The 21805-nt window shown below is 54.1% G+C and overlaps 1 protein-coding gene across 1 annotated transcript; it reads right to left on the bottom strand.

The window, feature by feature from the left end:
- Positions 1-4295: 4295 nt before the first annotated feature.
- On the bottom strand, positions 4296-15738 carry DES (desmin). The gene is made up of 9 exons (XM_070619917.1): positions 10710-15738; positions 9646-9706; positions 9432-9527; positions 9121-9282; positions 8819-8944; positions 8193-8413; positions 6872-6915; positions 5308-5390; positions 4296-5103 (listed from the first exon to the last, which is right to left on the bottom strand). The coding sequence occupies exons 1-9, from the start codon at positions 11282-11284 to the stop codon at positions 5062-5064; spliced, it is 1410 nt and encodes a 469-aa protein (XP_070476018.1). The 5' UTR covers positions 11285-15738; the 3' UTR covers positions 4296-5061.
- Between the last annotated feature and the right edge of the window lie 6067 nt (positions 15739-21805).

Here is a 21805-nt window from a genome sequence, read left to right as displayed (position 1 = left end):
GGGTAGAAAGAAATAATTTAAACACCGAGTTATGTGCAGAGGGACTAAGGGCCTTGAAGAAGGAGATTTTCTGTTTTAGTTTGCATACATTAAAGGTTACTCTTTGTGACGTGCAGTTCTCCAGGTTTCGATAAATGCAGAAAATTGTGCACCTGCTGCCCCAGGACCGTACTGAACAGTCTCATCACCCTAAAGATTCACCCCAGCATCGCCTTTGTAGGCAGCCACGCCCCCTCCACCAACCCCTGGCAACCACTGATGATGAATTGAATTCTTAAACGTAAATTGAATTCTAAAAGGTAAAAATGTGGAGGAAGGCCTTGTAAGCAGATGGAATGTCAAGAACAAAGACTAGAGACTGTTTTTAGAAACCAATAACCCAAAGCCACCTAGCACTGTGCGTCAGCAATTTGCCTGGAATGCAGTAGGGGGTCTGTAAATGTTGGCTGGTTGGCTGGTTGAGTAAATGAACCGTGTGATCTTGATCAAGTCCCTTAACAACTCTAAGCCTCAGTTTCCTTATCTCTGAAATGGGCATGGCCCACCTTACAGTTTATGCATTCATTCAACAGACATTTTTGAGTTCCTATGATGTGCCTGGCACTGTTCTAGGCACTAGAGATACAGCAGTGGACAAAACAGACAAGAATTCCTGCCCCCTTGGAAGGAGACAAATATAAAGAAGTAAAGAAATGACAAAGATCGTTAGAAGGAGACAGTGCTGAGGAAAAACTCAGGGTAAGGGGGATGGGAGTGTGGTGGGGGCTTGTACTTTGACCCAGGGTCGGGAGCTGGCCTCCCCGGGAACAGCCAAGCCAGACTTGAAGGGGAGAGGAGGGTACTGGGGCAGAGTCTGGGCAGGACGCAGATGTGGGACTATACCCTGTGGGCTCCCAGAAGAGCCAGGAGGCCAGAGGGGCTGGAGGGAGAGAGGGAGACTGGGGGGACGTGAGGTCAGACAGAGATCAGACAGCTGAGCATCTGTGGGCCACGACGCTTTTATTCCTGGAGAAATGGGGAGTCATCTCAGGATCTTGAGCCAAGGAATTACATGATCTGACTTAGCTTGTTGCAATGGTTTTAAATCATTATATTAAATATTAAAATGAATATTAACTATTTAGAAGGGCCTGGCACAGAGCCTGGAACAGGCTTGTGGGTCTCCCGTCTGAATGTCCATAATGGGGGTGTTCACTGATGTGTGCGCCCGGAGCGTGTTGGCCTGCTGGGGAGGGCACAGGCCGTGTGAGTCGCAGGCGCCCTCTCCTGGAGGAGCCCACACTAGCTGCGGCAGCCCGGAGCAGTCAGGCCCTGGCCAGGCTGGTCACCCAGGGCAGCTGGCTCCAAGGCGTTCATCTGTCCCTCAGCATGGGCCCCACAGTGCCCCGCGGCCTGGCGCCAGGCTGGGTGTGTGCTGCCAATCTGCCTGCCTTGCAATCACAAGCCTGTGGTGTCATGGAAAGAAATCTGGGCTCTGGAGGCCAAGGAGCCGGGGGCCTAGTCCTCCTCTGCCACAGATATGCTGTGTGACCTTGGCAATTCACCCCACCTCTCTGGGCCGTGGGGAGTTTCCTCCAAGTCATAATGATGCGCCACATGCCTGGAACATGGTAAAAGCTCAGTAAATGTTGGTAGAATCACTGAATGAAGTGGGGGCCATCAGCCTTTCTGGTAAATATGTAATTTAGAGAAAAGTAAATAAAAGTGCTCAGTGGGTATTCATTCAACAAGTATTTAAATATTTAATGAGTACCTTCTACGGACAAAACACTCTTCTGGGCACCAGGGATACAGTAGTGAATAAATTGAGTAAAAACCTTGCCCTTGGGTAGCTGACATTTTAGGTGTTGTATCAAACATCGCTGACGTATTTGTGTGTGTGTCCTGGGCAGGCTGTGGCGAGAGGAGGAAGAGGGAGGGAGTGAATGGGTGGGATGCTTTGTCCCAAGGGGCCGGGAGTGAGAGGGTAGCCGGAGCGGGCAGACAGGGTAGGAAAGTGCCCACTGAGACCTCAGGTCCCGGCTCAGGGACTTATTTGCCTCCACCGTCCTTCCTACTCCACCTACTCAGATGGCGTCTGAGTTGGTCTAGAACTGGCCCCATGGCCCCAGCGAGAAGCCAGTCAGCCACCTGTGAGCCCTCTTATTTCTTGACATTCAGAGTCTTGAAGGAGAAGACACCAGAGCGTCCCACAGAGCAGAGAGAGGTTTTGCCGTGGAGGTGATGGGACGTATGTGTATGCCCACACAAGACCCAGATCTTTTTTGGTTTATTTTTGTCCATTCTCTGGGAGCACCACATCCATCTCCCCTGCCCTAGATTCCTGGGTCACTGTCCAGCTCCCAAGGAGACAGACAAAAGCGGAGGGCTTAGAACCAGAATTTCTAGTCCCAGGAAGGCTCTTCTCAAAGAATGCATCCCCCCTGGGAGACACGGGTGGTCTGGGCCTCCTTTCTCTCTCTGAGGACAAGTGCGTAAGAGTCACAGGAGACAGATATGTGCCGAGAAGGAAGGGCTGATTTTCAGAGCTGACGCCAGCTGGAAGCGGCCACCGTGAAGGTAGTGTGTTCTGTGACACTGGAGACATTCAAGCAGAGCTTGCTGCCTGCCCGTCAGGTGCTGGGGCAAGGCTGGTGAGGGGATTTCTGCATCGTGGGGGTCATTGCTTGGGGGACTCTGAGGTCTGACTGTGAGAGTCTAGGATTCCTACACTCGCTCTGCCTTAGTGACGCGTCTGCAGCTGAGCTTATTTTTGGATGATGGGGCTGTCTCTAAGACCGTCTCTGACCTACGTGTCCCTTTATCCTTTGTGGGGTAGATGACACACAACTCATTCAGGGGAAAGAAGGCGGAGCCAAGAGGCTCCGGAAATTACTCAGGGGAAAACACACCGCCTCTTTTCCCCCTGGGCCCAGCCTTACCCAGGTGTCCTCTCACAGAGAGACCAGCTCGGATGCCAGAGCCCGCAGCAGGCTCAGGGATAAGCAGCCCGCGCCCATCCCTCCTCCTCCATCCCAGTGTGAAGACACTGGAATCGCTGCTTCTTATTTCGATTCCACTACAGGTTGATTGGGGGTAGTTCTGGGGCCTGCAAGGTTCCCCCCATGGGAGCGCTGGGGAGGAAAAAAATGACCGTGAGTCACTGGTGTCAGAGGGTGCGGACATGGCGGGTCGCCCTGGATGCTCCCAGAGCAAAGGTGAAGAATACCATGGAGAAGGTGGCCTTGGAGGGGGCGACCCACACAGCCTAGAAGGGAAGGGGCAACTTAGCCAGGGCGGCATCCAAGGAGGGGAGAAAGACAGAGACACCAGAAAGGCTTTTGGAAGTGCCTGGAAAAAGCCAGTTATGAATGTCAGACTAAGGACCTTAAGACTAAAACCCTGTTCGGTTTATTTCACCTACAGACTGTCTAAATTTGTGTTTGTGATCTCTACCCACTTCTCGATTCCTTGAAAGAGAGATCCCTTAAATCTGTGAGGAGCAACTGGAATGCTGACATCTACATGGATCTATCAAGCTTCCTAAATCTTTGATCCGCTTGAATTTATTTTTTGGAAAGTGAAAACAGAGACAGCCTTCACTCTCGCCCCTCCATAGCTACTTAACTGCCCCCACACCCTATACTGAATAATTAAGGTTTCCCCACAGAAACCTTTTACATATCTCTGTAATGCTTTATTCCATGATTTCCTAATTTTTTTCCATATGTCATAAGTTCACCTCCTATCTTCCCAAACTCTCCCCAGATTTCTGCTTGGTATTTTAGTTGAGATTGCATTGCACTGAAATGATAGATTATATAGGATGAATTGAGTCTTCTTCTCTGAGAACATGGTAGAGCTTTCCATTTTTCTTAACCTTGTAATTTTTCCTGAATTGGCCCTTGTGCATAGAAGATGCTCGCTCAGGCAGGTTTAATGGGAAGAGGCTGTAAGCTTCCTTAGGGAAGGGACTGGAGGAGCAGAGGCGTCCTTCAAAAGGAGCAGCAGGTGGTGTCCCAGGGCCTTGATGATCTAAAGGTGGGGTAGGGGGCCCAAGGGGGCAGTTCTGGAATAGGGGCCTAATGGGAGGTATTTGTGGTTCCCCAAGAAAAGCCCCCTGTCCAGCCCCCCCTCCCCCATACGCTACACACACGCAGTCAGGCTTGCAGGCTCTGGCAGCAGAAGGGGTGACAGGCCATGAGGGACATCCTGGCTGGGCAGGAGGGTAGCACATAGTCCATCTCAAGGGGCAGTGTGACAGAGCCCTGGGGGCCCCCAGAGGAGACTTCGCAGTCAAGACAGCAGGGGACGTGTTAGGCTTGTGCTTCTCTCTTTATTGTTTCTGTCCAGAGCCCCTGCAGTGGGGGAGGGGCAGGCACGGCCAGGTGGGTGCCCCTCGCACCTGCCTGAGACCGCTCTCTGCCTCTCTCCTCTCCTCTCCAGCATCTCGCCCACTCTCTCTCCTTCTGAATCTCCTGCTCCCACATCTGGCACCTTCGGGGGTTCCCTCTTGCAGCCCCTGCTTTCTGAGCCCACCCTGGGAAGCTAAGGGCCCATGGGGTCAGTTTCAAGCCCTCCGGTCTTCCCAGGGGGCTAGTCCCCCAGTTCCCTGCCCGCTTGCTGAGGAGGCTGCCCTTTCTTTCTCTGACCCTGGCTGGGGAGTGGGCAGTGGGGAGTGGGGAGGTCCATGGGGCTCAATCTTGACCCTGCCAGGTCCCAACATCCTGCTCTGGGGCTCCCTGCAAAGCCAGAGGCTAGAGCCCGAGGTCATGGAGGTGGGAGAGGCGGGTCACTTCTCGGCCTTGGTTTCATCCCAGCCCTGCCCAGCACACCCTGAGGGTGGCCGAGCCAGCTCACTCATTTCTAACATCTAGGACTCACACGGCTGTGGGCTGCCTGTGCCCGGGCAGGGATGGGCCATGTCCCCTGTGGGGACTATGAGGGGGGTCGGTGAGCAGGGGTCAGAGGCTGTGAGGGGACACTGTGGCTGGGTGCGGTGCCCTGGGATGAAAGGAGGCTGGTCTGGGAGGAGTGAGGACAGGGGCGAGGACGGTCTCTGGTGGCAGAGGGTCTCTAACTTTAGAGCACCTCGTGTTGCTGCTGTGTGGCCTCACTGACGACCTGGGGAGGAAGAGAAGCCCTGTGTGTCCTGGTGCTGGCAGGAGAAGGAGCCAGAGTCCTGGGCCCCACCCCCTTGCAGCAGGACTCCTTTCCCTCAGGCAGGTGCTGGAACCAGCACAGCTGGTAGAAGGCACCTGGCTAACAGCCCCCCAGACACACCCCGGAGCCCCCACGAAGCATCAGGAGACCAGGCAGCCCACTCACCTCTCCATCCCGGGTCTCGATGGTCTTGATCATCACCGTCTTCTTGGTATGGACCTCGGAACCCCTCTGCTCAGGGCTTGTTTCTGTAACAGATCCATCCACACGCTCAGCCAGATCAAGGGCAGGCCCGGGCTGCTCCAGGAACTGGGAGTCCATCCCTGGTCCCATGGGGCAGAGCCAGGAAGACTCCTACCCTCTCAAAGTGTACCTGCTACTTTTTCAGCAAGACTTGAGCCCAGCATCCAGCAGGCAGCTCTGCAGACCCCGGGGCCAGTCCCACGGTTGAGATACACTCAGGAGCCAGCAGACGTGATCCAGGTGCTGACTGGCTCAGGAGGGCGGTGACCGCCGGCATTCTCACTCCCCACACGCCTCCTCGCTCCCTCTCCACCCCTGGGCTCTGGGGCAGCCCTGCACGAATTTGGACCCTGACAGTTAGAACTCCAATGCCCAGTTGTAAGGTACTCTGTTGGAGAAACCTATTGTACCCAGTCCCCTTTAAGACTCCAGATGAGCAACTCGATGTCTTCACGAAAGGGATGGACAAGAGTCAGTCACCAATTCATTGCGTGGTGGCCAGTCACTTGCCCCTTGTGCCTCAGTTTCCTTACTGTGAAATGGTCACACTGATTCTTGCCCTACTGTGGCCACGGAATGATTCATTTCAAAAAACATTAAGCAATTTTAAATGCAAGGCTCACACTTGGTGTCTGCATAAACTCCTAGCTGAAAGAGAGGTTCTGTGTTTTCCAGGAAGGGTCACATTTAGGCCCTTAGTGCTATGAGTCTGCGGTTCATGAATGTCCTTAGCGAGCTCCCAGCCTGCGATGAACCTTGTAACTCGGTGGAGCACAGCGTGTGTTTTTCCTGATGGAAATGAACATCGAAGACATAAAAGGTTTGATCTAGGAAAGGCGAAGCTGCCAAGGACTCCGACTTGCTTTCCGAATGTATCACTATGGTGTGTTTTTCTGCTCTCTCGGGTTGGAAAGCCACTCGATCTGCATATTACTAATGTCAGGATGGCAGAATGCCCTAGGAGTTCCTTCTTTCAATTGTTTGGCTTTGCTAAAGTTTGGCTTGATTTTTTAAAATATGTATCCAACTTCTTGCTCCAGCAAACTGGAGGAGTTCCACAAGCAGCTGGGGGTGATGAGGGAGGCACTTGGCAACTTGCCAAACAGACAGTGGGTGGTGGGTGCCTTGCAGCCTGGGGCGTATGGTTCTAGATGCTGCCAGGCCCTTAAGGACACCCCTGGTACCTTCAGAGTTTGCATATATCAGGAAACAGAAGTTGTTTGCTGATGCTCAAAATTCCCAGAAGGTGCAGAGGACAAGGTCAATACAATACAATAAAATGAAATAAAATAAAATAAAAGGCTGTCTCCGTCAGAAGGTGCCTCAGCCTAAACTTCCCCATCCATCCGCAGCAGCCCCTTTTTCTTCCCCAGACCCCAGCCCTGTCCCCATGATTCCATCTTCCCCTCCTAGCTGGCCTTGGGCGGTGCCCGTGCTGAACTACTGCCCCTGCCATCCCAGCCTCCACCTGGCAACACGCACTCACCTCGGAAGTTGAGGGCAGAGAAGGTCTGGATGGGGAGGTTGATCCTGAAAAGGGAGAGACCAAGCCCCAAAAGGGTTAGGACCCTCCGTCTCTCCCCATGACCGTCCATCAAAACTTGCCCTGGTCCTCTCTAAACACCATCCTGAGCTGTCCCAGTCCTACTGACCCCAACGCTCCCACTGCCACACGGCTCGGAGCATGAGGCCAAAGGCCAACTCCAGCTGTTCCAGGCACTGTCTCTTCTGGAGGGATCGCCCATTCTATCTCTGACTCGCCTGCATGACACTAGGACCCCCAACCCCACTGCGCCCTCCACTTCACCAGGATTTCCTTCTTGCTCTTGGCATCGAAGGGTGTATCAATAGCAGCTGTGGGCGACATCCAAGGTGTGTGCCCACCCTCTGGCCAGGCTGGGAACCTCTGGCCCACCCATGTGGGGGCAACTTCCAGGAACCGCCATCCCCACTTATGCCTAGTGCTGGGAAAACGCAATGAGATGTCAGCTACCTCAAAGGGTCATTACATTTAGATGTAATTCTACGAAATCTGAACTCTCTTTAGTCTAAGTCTGTGTCTAAATACGTCTGCTGATTTTCTTAAACTTCAGATATTGTCGTTTTTACGAGTATCAATGGGCATCATTTGTTCGAGTCACTGACCGATTTAAATTGAAGTTAAGTTTACATACGGGGAAATGCACAAATCTTTAGCGTGCAATTCAGTGAGTTCTGATCAGTGTCCACAGCCATGGAATTACCAGTCTAAATCACGATATACAACATTTCCATCACCCAGGAAAGTTCCCCCTCCAGTTGTATGTTGTTTTCTGTGTGTCAAGGTGAGTTGCTCTGAGCATGTCATTCTGTGTCTTTCTTATGAACGTGTTTGCGTGCGTGTGTGTGCACACCCCTGGTGCACGAATCTCTACACCCTTTCTCTTAGCCAAGGCTCTCCATCTCTCCCTCTGGCCCTATTCATCTCTATCTTTCCTTCCTCACCATTCCCCACTCTGCTCTCATCTCTCCCTTGACTGGCAGTAATATTTTATTACTGGTTGCTGAATATGGTTTTATGCTGCTGATTCTTAATTTTGAAGGTGGATGAGGGAATACTTACATTTCTCTTTTTATAAAAGCCATTAATTAAATCCCTTTTTACCCAGGTGGCCTTGGTTAATTCTCTGTATTTAGTGGAGTGGTGGCCTCTTGTACAATATTGTTTCCAGATCTTGTTAAGGTGATCCCGAGCCCCTCCCCAGGGCAGGAACAGGCCCCCCAGCATCTCCCAGAACGCTACCACCTGCCCCTGCTTTGCCCCTCACCGGCTCTCCTCGCCCTCCAGCAGCTTCCGGTAGGTGGCAATCTCCACATCCAGGGCCATCTTGACGTTGAGCAGGTCCTGGTACTCGCGCAGGTGGCGGGCCATCTCATCCTTGAGGTGCCGGATCTCCTCCTCCAGGCGTGCGATGTTGTCCTGGTAGCCGCTGGCCTCACTAGCAAAGCGGTCCTCCAGTTCCCGCATCTGCCTCATCAGGGAGTCGTTCTGCAGGGGACGGGGGCCCAGGTTAAGCACGGGCTAGGGGCGGAGGGAGACACTAGGGGCCCAGGATGGAGAGAGACACAGCCTCGGGTCTGAGATGGTCGGGTCCAGGAGCTGTCAAACTGTTCTGAGCCAGGGATCCCTGAACTCAAATGAAGTCCTACATGGAAACTCAGAGGACAGGACAGGACTGATAAAGGGAGCATCGATGTTTGGCCTCCCCGCGCCCACACAGGAGCCCCACGATTCCTGGGAGTCCAATGGGAATCCACCGGTCTGTTTTCACCCCTATGGTAGATTTGAGAAGACAGAGGCCCAGAGAGGATACGTGATGGGCCCAAGGTCCCAAAGTGAGAGTGTGAGCTGCATGCAGGAAGGGCTGGCCCGGCGAGGTGGGCAGGGACTCACAGTGCCCTTGAGGGCGTCGATCTCGCAGGTGTAGGACTGGATCTGGTGTCGGTACTCCATCATCTCCTGCTTGGCCTGGCGCAGTGCATCATTGTTCTTGTTGGCTGCCTGGGTCAGGTCGGACACCTAAGGGCAGAGAGAGAGGCCCCGAGATAAGGAGGAAGCAGAATGTAGGTAGGGTGGGCAAGGGAGCACAGACACCCTGAGTTCAGCCTCCTCCCATGGATAGAGCCACAGGAAGCACCTCCAGACCAGGATTGAGGGGGACAGAGTGCTCAGAGACCCCAGGCCAGGCCACCCACCTTTGACTTGTACCACTCCTCGGCTTCGGAGATGTTCTTAGCCGCGATGGTCTCGTACTGAGCCCGGATGTCCCGGAGGGCGGCGGTGAGGTCTGGCTTGGACATGTCCATCTCCACCTGGACTTGCTGTTCCTGAAGCTGGGCCTGTAGCTCTCGGATCTCCTGCAGGGAGAGGCTGGACTTCAGTGCCCTACCCATTCCCATGCAGCACATGGCACTTCACGCCCTCGTTCCCAGAACCTGGCACCACCTCCCTTTCCAGTTGCTATCACCAGGTTCTGAGGACCCTGAGGAGGAAGACGAGGGCATACCTCTTCGTGCACTTTCTTAAGGAACGCGATTTCCTCGTTGAGAGATTCGATCCTGCGCTCCAGGTCAATTCTAGCTAGGGTAGCTGCATCCACATCCTGGGAGAGGTCAAGCAAGAGGGACAGCATCACTGATCACCCAAGCAGGGCAGAGGGAGACCAGGGGCCGCACAGAGAGGACAGAGGGGTAAGGTGGCTGAGGGACCAAAGAGCTCACCGCTCGGAAGGCAGCCAAATTGTTCTCCGCTTCTTCTTTCAGCTGAATCTCCTCTTGCAGCCTGGCGGGAACAGACAGACAGGACAGACAGTTGGTGGGGATAAAACCCGCAGTGGAGACTGGCTGGGGGCTGCCCAGGGAGCAGGCTCAGGACAGAGAGAGGAGGCCTGGCTGCTGGGTAGAGACAGGAGGCCCCGCCCACCCAGGGAGGGGACCGGAAGTGGCCCAATTTCTTCCCGGGAGCCACACCCTGGAAGTCTCTGTCTCCTCCAGATTGTGACCTCCCTGGGATTAGGAACTGTGTCTATTTTATCCACCCCTGTGTTCCTGGTTCCAACCCCTGTCTGGCCCATGTAGGTGCTCAACCAGTCTGTGACCTCGGTGGCAGGACCGTGACTTTGTTCCCTTGGGCTGCTGGAGGCAGGACCCATGAGTGCTTTCTGCCTTTTGTACTGGGAGCCTGGTGGAGCCCACTAGCCAGTCCCCCAAGCTTCCCCCCTCCCTGTTCCTCTAGCTTATCTATTCCCCTTGTGAGACGGCACAGCCTCAGTCTGGCCCAGGAGCCAAGATCCCCTCTATCGCCCCCTCCCCAGGGCCTCACCATAGATGATCCGAGAGCTAGTGCTCCGATACCCCTACCCCCTGTCCTTCCCAGCTTGTTCCAAATTTCCTTGTCTCCTATCAACGTCTTCTCTCCCTGTGAGAGTACACAGGCCTCCTTGCTCCATCAATCTGCCTGTCGACCCCCATCAACATCACCCAGCATCTTAAGATGCTTTTTAAGGGGCTGTCCACAGGGTACGAGTTCTCCCAAAGTCTCCTATTTCCACCCCATGATGTTCCCAAGAAAACTCCTCCTTTGCAGAATGGGAACACAAGGGAGCGACCTGGAGTCCATCTCCCCTCTGGGGGGCACAGGTCGATGACCTTCTCCCTGCCTAGGGTGGGAGAGGGTTCCAGGCACGGTGGAGAAGGCAGGTGCTGACAGCTGGGACCCGAGCCCCCAGGCCCAGCCTCCCGCGCTCAGACAGTGGAAGGGGTTCTGGGGGCGCCCGGGGCCTCACTTGGCCTTGAGCCGCTGCAGGTCGTCCAGCAGGTTGTCGCGCTCGACCTCGACGCGGGCGCGCTGGTTGGTGAGCACCTCCACCTGGCGCCGCAGCTCGCGCAGCTCCTCCTCGTAGATCTCGGCCACCCGCGTCGGCTCGCGGCCCTTGAGCCGGTTGACCTCGGCGGCGAGCGCGGCGTTCTGCTGCTCCAGGAAGCGCACCTTCTCGATGTAGTTGGCGAAGCGATCGTTGAGCTCCTGCAGCTCCACCTTCTCGTTGGTGCGCGTGGTCAGGAACTCCTGGTTCACGGCGTCGGCCAGCGAGAAGTCCAGCAGCTCGCCCGCGCCATAGGAGGGCGCGCGGGCCACCCCCAGCCGGCTGGTCCGCAGCGCCCCCAGGCCCCCGGCCCCGCCCGACGTGCGCGACACCTGGTACACGCGGGACGTCACCGAGCTCGAGGAGCCCTTGGTGCCGAAGCCCGTGCGCGGGAACACTGGCGAGCTCAGCGGGGAGCCGAGCCGGAAGCCCGAGGCCGGGCCGAAGGTGCGGCTGTAGGAGGAGGTGCGCTGGCTGGACGAGTAGGCCTGGCTCATGGTGGCGGCGCGGGCGAGGCTGGACGGCGCGGAGGAGGCGGCGGGCGGCCGGCTGGAGAGTGGATGCCGAGAAGGGATACAGGGCCCCAGCGGTCGGCACTATTTGTATCCCTCCTGACATCAGCCCCCGCGCCCCTCCCCTGACAGCTGCAGGATCCGCTGTCCTGCCAGGAAAGGGCGGACGCTGGCGTGGGGGCGGGGAGGCCAGCTCCCCCGCAAGAGGCCTGCGCCCCTCAGCTGGCGGGTGGGGGGCCCGTGAGGGGTGTGGGAGAGGCTGATAGACCTAGAAGGGCAGAAGATGGGCAGGCCCGCCAACCCCTTCACTAGGGCAGCTGGCATGTCTGGAACCTCCCTTTCAACCCTTGGGTGCCAGCCTCCTCCTGGGGGTGCTCAGGGGACACAGCAGAGGAGAGGACCCCATTTAGTTTGAGGGTCTCCTTTTTGCTCCAAGGAGAGACTTTGGGTTATTTCCTAAGGGACAAGGCCTGTTCCCAAGACAGGCTCCAAATCCCTTTTTTTCTAAAGATTCTCTGAAAGTGGTAGAGTTTGGGAGGGCTCAGGCAAAGACCAGGAGCCCACCAGGCAGGCCTAGAGGAAGAGGGTCTCTAGGCAGGCAGGGAGGGTGGAAGGGGGCCCTTGGGCACAGATAGCAATCCTGGCCAGAGCTGGTATGGCCTGGTGTATCCAGACCTGCTCAAGTATGTCCACGGGCACCTGTTTTCTAGCTCTGTGCCTCAGTTTCCCTCTGGACTAGTGTGGGCCCTTTACCGTCCCCTGTGGGTGAGGGTGGGGGCTCAAGTTTATAAACAACAGGGTGAGTTCCAGGAAGGGTCTGGTGTGCTCTGAGTTTCCACTTGCTGTATACACTCTAACCCTGGCACCATCAGCTTCACCCAGCTTCTGCCCCCTTGTCCCCGCCCCCATCCCCACTCTGATTCATCCCCCTCCTCACACCACCCACACCCCCACACACAAGGGGTTTGTGTTTTGTCAGGAGCCTCATGTCAACTCAGCCATCTCCCTGGCAGCAACAGCTGCCAGCCCAAAATACCAGAGCTGGTATTTATAGAGGAGAATGCATCGGGTCCAGGAAACAAGTGCACAGGAGAGGAGCTCTGGGGGGCGGGGGCCGGGTACCTGAGGAGGCAGGGGTGTCAGATGGCGGAGGAAGGCTTGGGGTGATACGTGACTGCACGTCCCACCCCCACAATGCTCCAAGCCCCCAGCAGGAATAGAGCCCCGTGGAGGACTTGCCCATCCCTTCACAGCCCCCTCCTTGGTGCGAGGCCCTGGCTGTGCCCTAAGGACATCCCCACTTCTCCGGGAACACTGGCTGTCTCTTTACACCTCCACCTAGCACTCTACAGGCCTCTCTTAGGTCTGACCCTTTTGGAATGCCACTCTGGGAAACACAGTGCTGGTCTTTCCGTAGCTCTGCCATCACCAGCACGTTAATTCCAAGCAGGCCAGCTCTTCACTGCTCTGTGTCCTCAGCCCTAAAGTGGGAATAGTCAGCCTTGCCATGTCTACCCTGTGAAGGTGTGAAGAGGCTCAAGCAACAATATGCAAGTAATAATACCTTCCATATACCGAGCACCCACTGGGGGCCACTCTGCTCAGCACTCCTCACCCATGATCCCCAGTTCCCCAACAACCTTATGAGGGAGGGACGGGTATCAGTCCCCTTTTATAGCTCGGGGAGCTGAGGCAGTCTGACTCCAGAGGCCGTGCTTTGTCCCCAGGGTGGGTGTGAATGTGCCAGGTGAACTGTAAGGGCCTTTGTTACTGCTGTCTTTTGAAAGCCCTTTCCCATGAAATGTCTAATTTTTATCCAAGAGACAAGCTTATGAGGTGGCTGGGGAGTTCCAGATATTCTTATCCAGACTTGGAGTCAGTGCAAGCTGTTTTGTTCTGGTTATTTTTGTGTCTCAGCTCCCAAACTGGATTGTAGGCTCCTGGAGAACTTTGGCGACTGTGTGGATCCTTAGCACATCCTAGGCAGCCCCGTCTTTGTTGTTATTCAAGGTAGGCTGCAAGCTTTCTTTTCCATGCCCTTATTTTGGTAACAAATGCTACACACACATACACCCCCGCCATGAGTGGACTAGTGGACAAGTGACTCAGCTCTCAGCCAGTCTTGTAAATGCATCTCTCTGACTGCAGTGATTGGCTCAAGGGGTGGGCCTGGACCTGGGCAGGGCCAATCAGAGACTTTCCCTGGAATTTGTAGATAGAATTGAGATTACTAAACCGGAGCCTGTGACACCCATGTTTCCTGCCTGCTGGGGAGGTCTTTCTGGAGTAGGAGGAAAGAGAAGTCAACATGCAAGGAGAAGCAGAGACACCTGGAGAAGAGGAGAAGGCGGGCAGAAGTCCTAAATTCCAGCCCCTGGGGCCCTGGCTCTGCAGCTTTTCCCTCAATTTTGTGAGCTCTCCCAGTACCCTTCCTGGCTTTGGGGCCAAGGAAACTTTCCCTTTTTTCACTTAAGGCACTGGGTGTTGGCTTCTGTCACTTGTAGCCAAAACAATCCTGACTAATCTACTCTGCTGTAGGAGACTATGCGTCCATTTCCATGCTGTGGGTAGGACAGAACATTTTTGGGACTCCTCTCTGTGCAGAGTCTCCAGACCACATAAGGAAATTGCCCTTCAGTCCAGCTCGAGGCCTCAGTTCCTTGGTGAAATGAGGCAGAAAACAAATAAATAAATTATGCCATCCATTCTCTAGTTAAAATCAACATCTACCAGACTTGGCTCAGAACCACTTGGGGCTGTTTCAAAATTCAGTTCCACTCCTGAGGATTTGCTGCCATGGAGGACAGCAAAACAACACTCCGAGGCTTGGAAGGCAGGTGAAAGAGAAGTGCTCCAAAACACGTTCAGAACTGGGCAGCACCGCTGGAGTACGAGTTTAGCTTCCCCGGGGGATTCCTTAGAATTGGACATATTAAAAATAATAATAATTTATCTGGATGAGTAATGTACTTGGTGCAAAATTCAAGAGGTCCCATTCTGTGGGTTGGCTTTTCATTCTGTTGATAGTATCCTTTTTTTTTTTTCCTGAAGAAGATTAGCCCTGAGCTAACGTCTGCTGCCAATCCTCCACTTTTTGCTGAGGAAGACTGGCCCTGAGCTAACGTCCGTGCTCATCTTCCTCCACTTTATATGTGGGACGCCTACCACAGCATGGCTTGCCAAGCAGTGCCATGTCTATACCCGGGATCCAAACTGGTGAACCCCGGGCCACTGAAACGGAATGTGCACACTTAACCTCTGCGCCACTGGGCCGACCCTGATAGTATCCTTTGAAACACAAAAGTTTTTAAGTTTTATGAAGTCCAATTTATCTATTTTTTCTTTTATTGCCTGTGCCTTTGGTGTCATATCCAAGAAATCATTACCAAATCCAATGTCACAAATTTTACCTTGTGTTTTCTTCTAAGAGTTTTACAGTTTTATGTCTTTGATCCATTTTGAGTCAATTTTTACATGTGGTATAAGGTAAGGGTCCAACTTCATTCTTTTGCATGTGAATGTCCAGTCTTCCTAGCCCCATTTGTTGAAAAGACTGGCCTTTCCCCATTGAATGGTTTTGAAAACCATTTAGCCATATACATGAGGATTTATTTCTGTCTCTATTCTATTCCATTGGCCTATATATCTGCCCTCATGCCAGTACCACACTGTTTTGATTACTGTAGCTTTGTAGTAAGTTTTGAAATCAGGATGTGTGAGTCTTCCAACTTTGTTCTTCTTTTTTCAAGACGTTTTGGCTATTCAGGGTCCCTTGAGATTCCATATGAATTTTAGGATGGATTTCTCTATTTATTCAAAAAACATTAGTGGTATTTTTTTTTTTTTTTGAGGAAGACTAGCTAACTGAGCTAACTGCTGCCAATCCTCCTCTTTTGGCTGAGGAAGACTGGCCCTGAGCTAACATCCATGCCCATCTTCCTCCACTTTATATGTGAGATGCCTACCACAGCATGGCATGCCAAATGGCGCCATGTCCACACCCAGGATCCAAACCAGGGAACCCTGGGCCGTCACCGAAGCACAATGTGTTCACTTAACCACTGCGCCACCTGGCCAGCCCCAACATTAGTGGGATTTTGATAGAGGTTGCATTGAATCTGTAGATCTCTTTGGATAGTATTGACAGCTTAACAATATTGTCTTCAAATCAATGAACATGCAATGTCTTTCCATTTATTTTTGTCTTCTTTAATTTATCTCATCAATGTTTTGTAGTCTTCAATGTACAAGTCTTATGCCTCCTTGGTTATGTTTATTCCTAAGTATTTTATTCTTTTTGATGCTACTGTAAATGAAATTGATCACATGGGGTTTTCCCTTCATTCTGTTAATGTGGTGTATTATGCTGATTGATTTTCATATGTTGAACCATCCTTGCATTCCAGGAATAAATTCCACTTGGTCATGGTGTATAATCCTTTTAATATGCTGATGAATTAATTTTGTTGAGAATTTTTACATCAATATTCATAAAGGATATAGGTCTGTAGTTTTATTTATTTTCTTGTTTGTCTTTGTCTGGCTTTGGTATCAGGGTAATGTTGGCCTCACAGAATGAGTTAGGAATGTTCCCTCCTCTTTAGGTTGGAAGAGTTGAGAAGGATTGCTGTTAATTCTGAAATGTTGGGTAGAATTCAACAGTGAAGCCATCTGATCCTACTCTTTTCTTTGTTTAGGGGTTTTCAGTCATTTTTCTTAATATTCTCTTTTGTTTTTCACTGCATGGAATTGCCATAATTTATTTGGCCAATTTTTTATTTGGACATTTATATTGTTTCCATTCTTTTGCTATTATAAACAATGCTGCTATGAACATCCTCCAGACACACTTCTGAATGTATAAATTTTGGCAAGCTGTTTACAAAAAAACATAACAGTCACATTATTTTACGGTCACATCTCTTACTTGAGCTAATTGATATTGGAAATGAGAAGGTCCACCAAGACAGACCATTTCCTTCAGCATTTGTCAGAAAAGGGGGACTATTTGTACATTTGTGTATGTGGTGTGGTGCCTTGCACCATGGGTGTTATCAATACAATTTGTTGAGTCAATCAAAGAAGTCAGTTCTGCTTTTGCTTGAAATCTTCCCAGATTGCTCTGACCTTGGAGAGTCTTGGAAACTTAAGGTTAGCGGTAACTTCATAGGTCACAAGGTCAACCAGTCCAATGCTCCCATTTCTCAGTTCCACTTTAAGTCTTCTCTACTGTGGCTCCAGCAAGCACTGGTCCAGCTCGGTCCCTCCGCTGCCTGGGAACTCTGTCTCCAGGCAGCCCATTCCATTCCACAAAGAGTCATGGGTACCTAACACGACTCTGCCATGGGATGGTGGACGGCTCTGCTCTAGGAACACTTCCTTGTATTTGAACCCAGGTGATGTGTCTCTGCTCTGCCACATATGCTAACCTGGAAGCCAAGCAGAGCAAGAAGAGCCCCACTTTCACAGATCTGCTGTTCAAATACTTGGGGACAGTCTCGTGCCTTTTGGAGTTTGCCTGTCCCCCATTCCCACTTTCTCTCCCTTCCCTGAACTACTGAGTCAGCAAAAGCCAAACTCATCGTGGCCTCCGAGGCCCCACAGGACTGGCCCTGCTGACCTTGCCAACCTCAGCTCACTCCCCTCTCCTTCGGGCTGGCCTCACACCGATGCCCACTGTCCTCTTTTCTGTTGGGTCACACTGCCAAGCTCGTTTGGGCCTCCAGACCTCTGCATCTGCTGCTTCCTGCTCTCCGCTAAACTCTGTCTGGAGGGCTTATGGCTGCCTAGGACCTAGGATCTCTGGACCTCACAGAGGGCTCCCTGGAAGACAAGGACCCTGGCTACTCATAGGACCTCCCTGATCCCATGGATGGCAGGGATGGTGGGGTGGGGGGCAGGGGGCTGCCATGGGTGGATGGCTACAGTGGGGACACTGATGTGGCCAGCACAAGGCATTTGGATTGAAGAAAATCTAAAGAGGTCACAAAGGAGAAAAGCAGAAGAGACTCTTCCACCCTGCCCTGTCGGAGAGCTCCTCACCTACCCCAGGGCTACCCCAGGAGCCCAGGTGTGAGACAGGGCTGAGCCTCCCCAGGTGTGCCCTCCCTCCACCGGCTGAGCCCCAACTCCAGGGTTGCCCTTTGCCCCTTTCTCCAGGGCCCATCCCCCTCCTCTCTCTGTTTCCCAGCCGAGGACCTAGAGCTTCCATCACGAGTTGGGTTGGGCCAGGAGGTAGTCATTGCACGAGAGCCTTGGGGACAGTGTGGCAGCTATGAACTCAGACCTTGGCTCTTGCCTCAGCTTTGGCACTTGGTAGGGAGGTAGGCGGCCCAAGCCTGGGGTGGAGGGGGGCTCAGCCAGAGTCTGAGATATGGGTGCTCATCCTGGGTGTTCACCAATGACCATTTGTGCGACCTGGGCAAGTCCCATTTGCTCCCTGGCCCTTCATGCCCAGGTGTGAAAGGGGATCAGGCCAGGTCATCTCTGAGGTCCCCTCAGCTTCTGACATTTTGAGTCTCTGGGCCCAGGGCCTGGGAACACCGAGTGGCCCCACAGAGCCCTTGCTCTCTGGCGCCTCCTGGCCTCGGTGCTCCCAGAAGTCCCTCCCCACAACAGCCTCCTCCCATGCTGCCCCCCCATCCACCTTCCTCTCAGCGGTAGTGGCTGCTTAACCTCCACAGGCTGCGAGGAGCCGGGAGTGACTGTAAAAGGGAAGGAATGTCCAGAGGCGATTGTTTCTTCCTGATATCACCCGGGGGGGAGGTTGAGTTGGGGGGCCCAGCGGGAACAGTGGCGTCAGGATTCTCCCTGAAACTCATCTCCCTTGTGCTGCCCGCCCCCCCCCCCCAGGCTCAGCCAGCAACCCGCCCCCTCCTCTGCCAGCCTCCCCCTCTCACTGCTGCCAGACCCTCAAGCCTCCCGCTGCCAGCTGTCTGCACCTCCTGACCCCAGACCCTTTCCTGGGCCCCTTCCTTCACTGTCACCCCCACCCCAGTTCTCATAAACCCCTCCTTCCTCCCCCTCCTCCTCATCACCCTCACACCCCTGACCCTTCTGGGGGGGGGGGCACAGCTGGGCTCCAACCCCCTCCTGCCCCAGGCTCCTTTTACAGACATGGAGCTCTGCAGGTTTTCTGCCAAAGTAGGAGAAGTCTGGGGCTCATCTCACCTCCTCCCAGCCCCCAAATTCTACCAAATAGGACATCTGGAAGTCTGGGGAGGAGGAGGAGGAGGAGGAGGAAGAGGCAGGGGAGGAGGGAGAAGAGGAGGAGAAGAGGAGGAGGAGGAGGGGGAGGAGGAGGAGGAGGGGGAGGAGAAGGGGGAGGAGGAGGGGGAGGAGAAGGGGGAGGAGGAGGAGGGGGAGGAGGAGGGGGGAGGGGGAGGGGGAGGGGGGAGAGGGGGTGGAGGAGGAGAAAGCTGAGCCTCAAATGGGAGGAGCTGATGAGAAGGTGGAGGTGAAAGTGCTTTGTGGACTCTGACCATCCTGTAAATTTCAGGTGTTACTTGCATCAGCAAGAGATGGGGGCAGGGAGAATGGGGATGGAAGTCAATTCAAGGACAGGGAGGGGGCGTTGGTGGCATTAAGGGAAGGCCCCCAGGAAGGCCTCCTGACGTGTTAGGAGCAGCATATGGCTGGGAGGCTGGAGGTGGGAGGCCTGGGCCTCAGCTCTGGATCAGCTGTGTGAGGTGGGACTGGTCATGTCTCTTCTCTGGGTCTCAGTTTCTCCTTGCTTAAAGCGAAGTATCCTGGACATCCCTCCCTACTCTGACCCCAAGTTGAGGAATGCCAGAGGCCTTTTTCTGCCAAATCGAAGCTTTTGGTGCCTCCCCAGGCAGACTTGTCCGAAGCCACTCTGCTCACCCCAGACTCACCAGGGAGCGGGACCCAGGTCACTGGCACATCCCCAGAGCAGCCCCGATCCCATCCTGGGTTGGTGAGATGCGGCTGCACCTGCCACAGACAGCTTCCTCCCAGACACACCTTCTCCCTCCACCAGTTCCCTCCAGACTGCAGGCTCTCTCTTCCCTCTCCGCAGGCTTCCATGCCCACTGGGTGAGCGCTGGGTCCTGCCCAACAAGACACGTGCGGCCCCCTGCCCCCGTGGGCTCTCAGACTCTCACTTGTCCCCACATATCTCCCCTCAGCACATCTGGCTGCCTCCCCATGTTTCCAGCCGTCGGGAGAGGACACCCCTGAACTGCTCCCGTCCCACCCCAAAACCCCAAGGAGAGCAGGAGAAGCTCTTTGACCAGAGTCAGGTGTGTCTGGGTGGAAGAGGGCAAGGGGCGTCTGAGCTGGGGTGGGAGGGTGTCAGGACGGGTCGGGAGCAGCTGAGATGGCACAGGACGCTCCAGCCTCCGAGGAAGGAAGGGCATAGGCCCCTCCACCTCCCCACGGACCCCAGACAGCCTCTCAAGGCCTAACTCCAACCCCTCTGCTGAAATGGAAGCAAGAACCTTCTCTCTTAGACCTGAACCCAGACAGAAAAGCGGCCTCCCCTCTTGCCTGCTTTCTCTGCCCGTTCTTAGCGCCATCGCTCAGCCGTCTCGCCTCCCTGATTTATCCCATTCCTTTCATCTTTCCTCATAGGCTTTTTTGGTTTCTGCCCCTCCAGTTTGGTCATATCCCTGCTGCCCTGGGCCCTTTCCAGGTTTCCTACACCCCTCTGAGGCTGTGGAGTGCTTTAAACAGGGCCTGAGCAGGCTGGCAATGACCTCACAGGGCCACTATGCACAGTTGCTATCTATAGCCTTATAGGATCATCCTTCTCTTCCTCCCACCAGCTGAGTCACAGTCAGCTTGGGGTCCACTCAGACCCCAGGGCCTTCTCTGCCACTCCAGACCACAGCCCACCACAGCACCCTGAGCTGTTCTTGCTGCTGGGTGGGGTGCTTTATTCTCCAAACCAACCAAGTACACAATGAAAGTGAGTCTTGGGTTCCAGAAGACACGGCTTCCTGGGCCCTCAGTGTTTTGACGGCTCAAGTCCTTCATCCTGCTATCTTCTCGCACCTGTCCAGATATCAAGTCAATGCCCTAAGTCCACTGGACTCTGCAGAGGGATGGGCGAGGGGAGGGATTTGGGGAGCAGCTGCTGGGCCACTGCCTGGGTCCAGCACTCCTGGGTGAGTTACTCACCTCTCTGAGCCTCAGTCTCCTTATCTGTAAAATGGTAATAACAGCATAGGGTTTGGGGGAAGATTAACTGAGAAACTGTCTGTAAAGCACTGAGCACAGTGCCTGGCACACAGGGAGCCCTCAGTGAGTGCCAGCCACTGCTAATATTTTATCCTTTTAACCAATAAGGAAACTGGTTCATGGGGGTCCAGGGACCAGCTTAAGTCCTTAAGATCAGCAGGTGCAGGGCCAACATTCATAGTCAGGACTGCCTAACTCCATGCTCTCACTCGAGAGCTCCCTATCAGAGGCTATGCTGTTTCTGATAATAACATAGCTACCACTTATTGCACACCTACTGTATACTTGGCGTGGTATTCTGGACACCTGCCATATAAAATCACTGTATCTCTAATCCTCGCAACACTAGGAAGTACCCATTATCCTCATTTTATAGTTATGGATACTAGCTCAGAGAGGTTAGGTAAGTTTCATAAGGTTGCACAGCATGTAAAAACAAAGTCTGGATTTGAACCTCAGTCAATGGCTCCTAGAAGCCCAGCTCATTTCTTCATGTGGTCTCTAAGGCCTTGCCCCACATTGACTTGGCAGGCTCAGCCCCAGGTCCTTCCCCTTTTAATTCAGCCCTAGGCGGGGATCTCCACTGAAAAGCCCCAGGTCCAGCTGTGGGCAAGCCCCTCCCTGCATTCTGCCCTGCTCCTCTTCCCAACCCCACTGTCCTCCAGAGAGGGGGCTGGGCTTGGACGGGGCAGGTCGATAGGGGCTTGAGGCCCCATCAGCAGAGGAGTCTGGCCTTCATTGCACAGGACCTGGGGGCGAGGGCTGGGTGGGGGGGGGGTGGGAATAAGAGTCCAGTGGGGGCTGCTCTGCCCTGTGCCACCCTCCAGCCAGCCAGGCCCTGGGGATCCCCAGAGTGCACCCTGACTCCAGACTGCCCCCAGCTGGCCTGGGAGCCGCCACGGTGAGCAGCAGGCACAGTTCTGTCCTGGTCAGGCCGCCTGCAGGACTTGGTCCTGCGCCTCCAGGTTGGAAAGAAACCTGAGGTCCACTGTCAGCCGCTGGGGATTCCCACCACCCAGGTCCCGAGCCCCAGAGCCACCTAGAGATGTCCCACACACATCCCTCTTCCTGATTTAAAGATCCCGAAGGATGGAACTTGTTGGAAACGGCCCTGGATCTTTTTCTCCGCGCCCGCAGCCGTCAGAACCCTAACCCCAACCATCCCGAGGAGCGCTCCTCATGCCCCTCCTCATCCTCAGAGAGGCGGGCTGGGCTCTCCCTCAGTCCCCTCAGGGTCCCAGCCACGCTGGGCACCAGAACAGACCACTGACCACCTGCCCCACCGGCTGGGAAGGGCCACAGCCG

This window comes from Equus przewalskii, chromosome 5 (assembly GCF_037783145.1).
Source record: "Equus przewalskii isolate Varuska chromosome 5, EquPr2, whole genome shotgun sequence".
NCBI lineage: Eukaryota > Metazoa > Chordata > Mammalia > Perissodactyla > Equidae > Equus > Equus przewalskii.
Note: the sequence above shows the minus strand (reverse complement) of the source record. Positions and strands in the feature narration are given on the sequence as shown.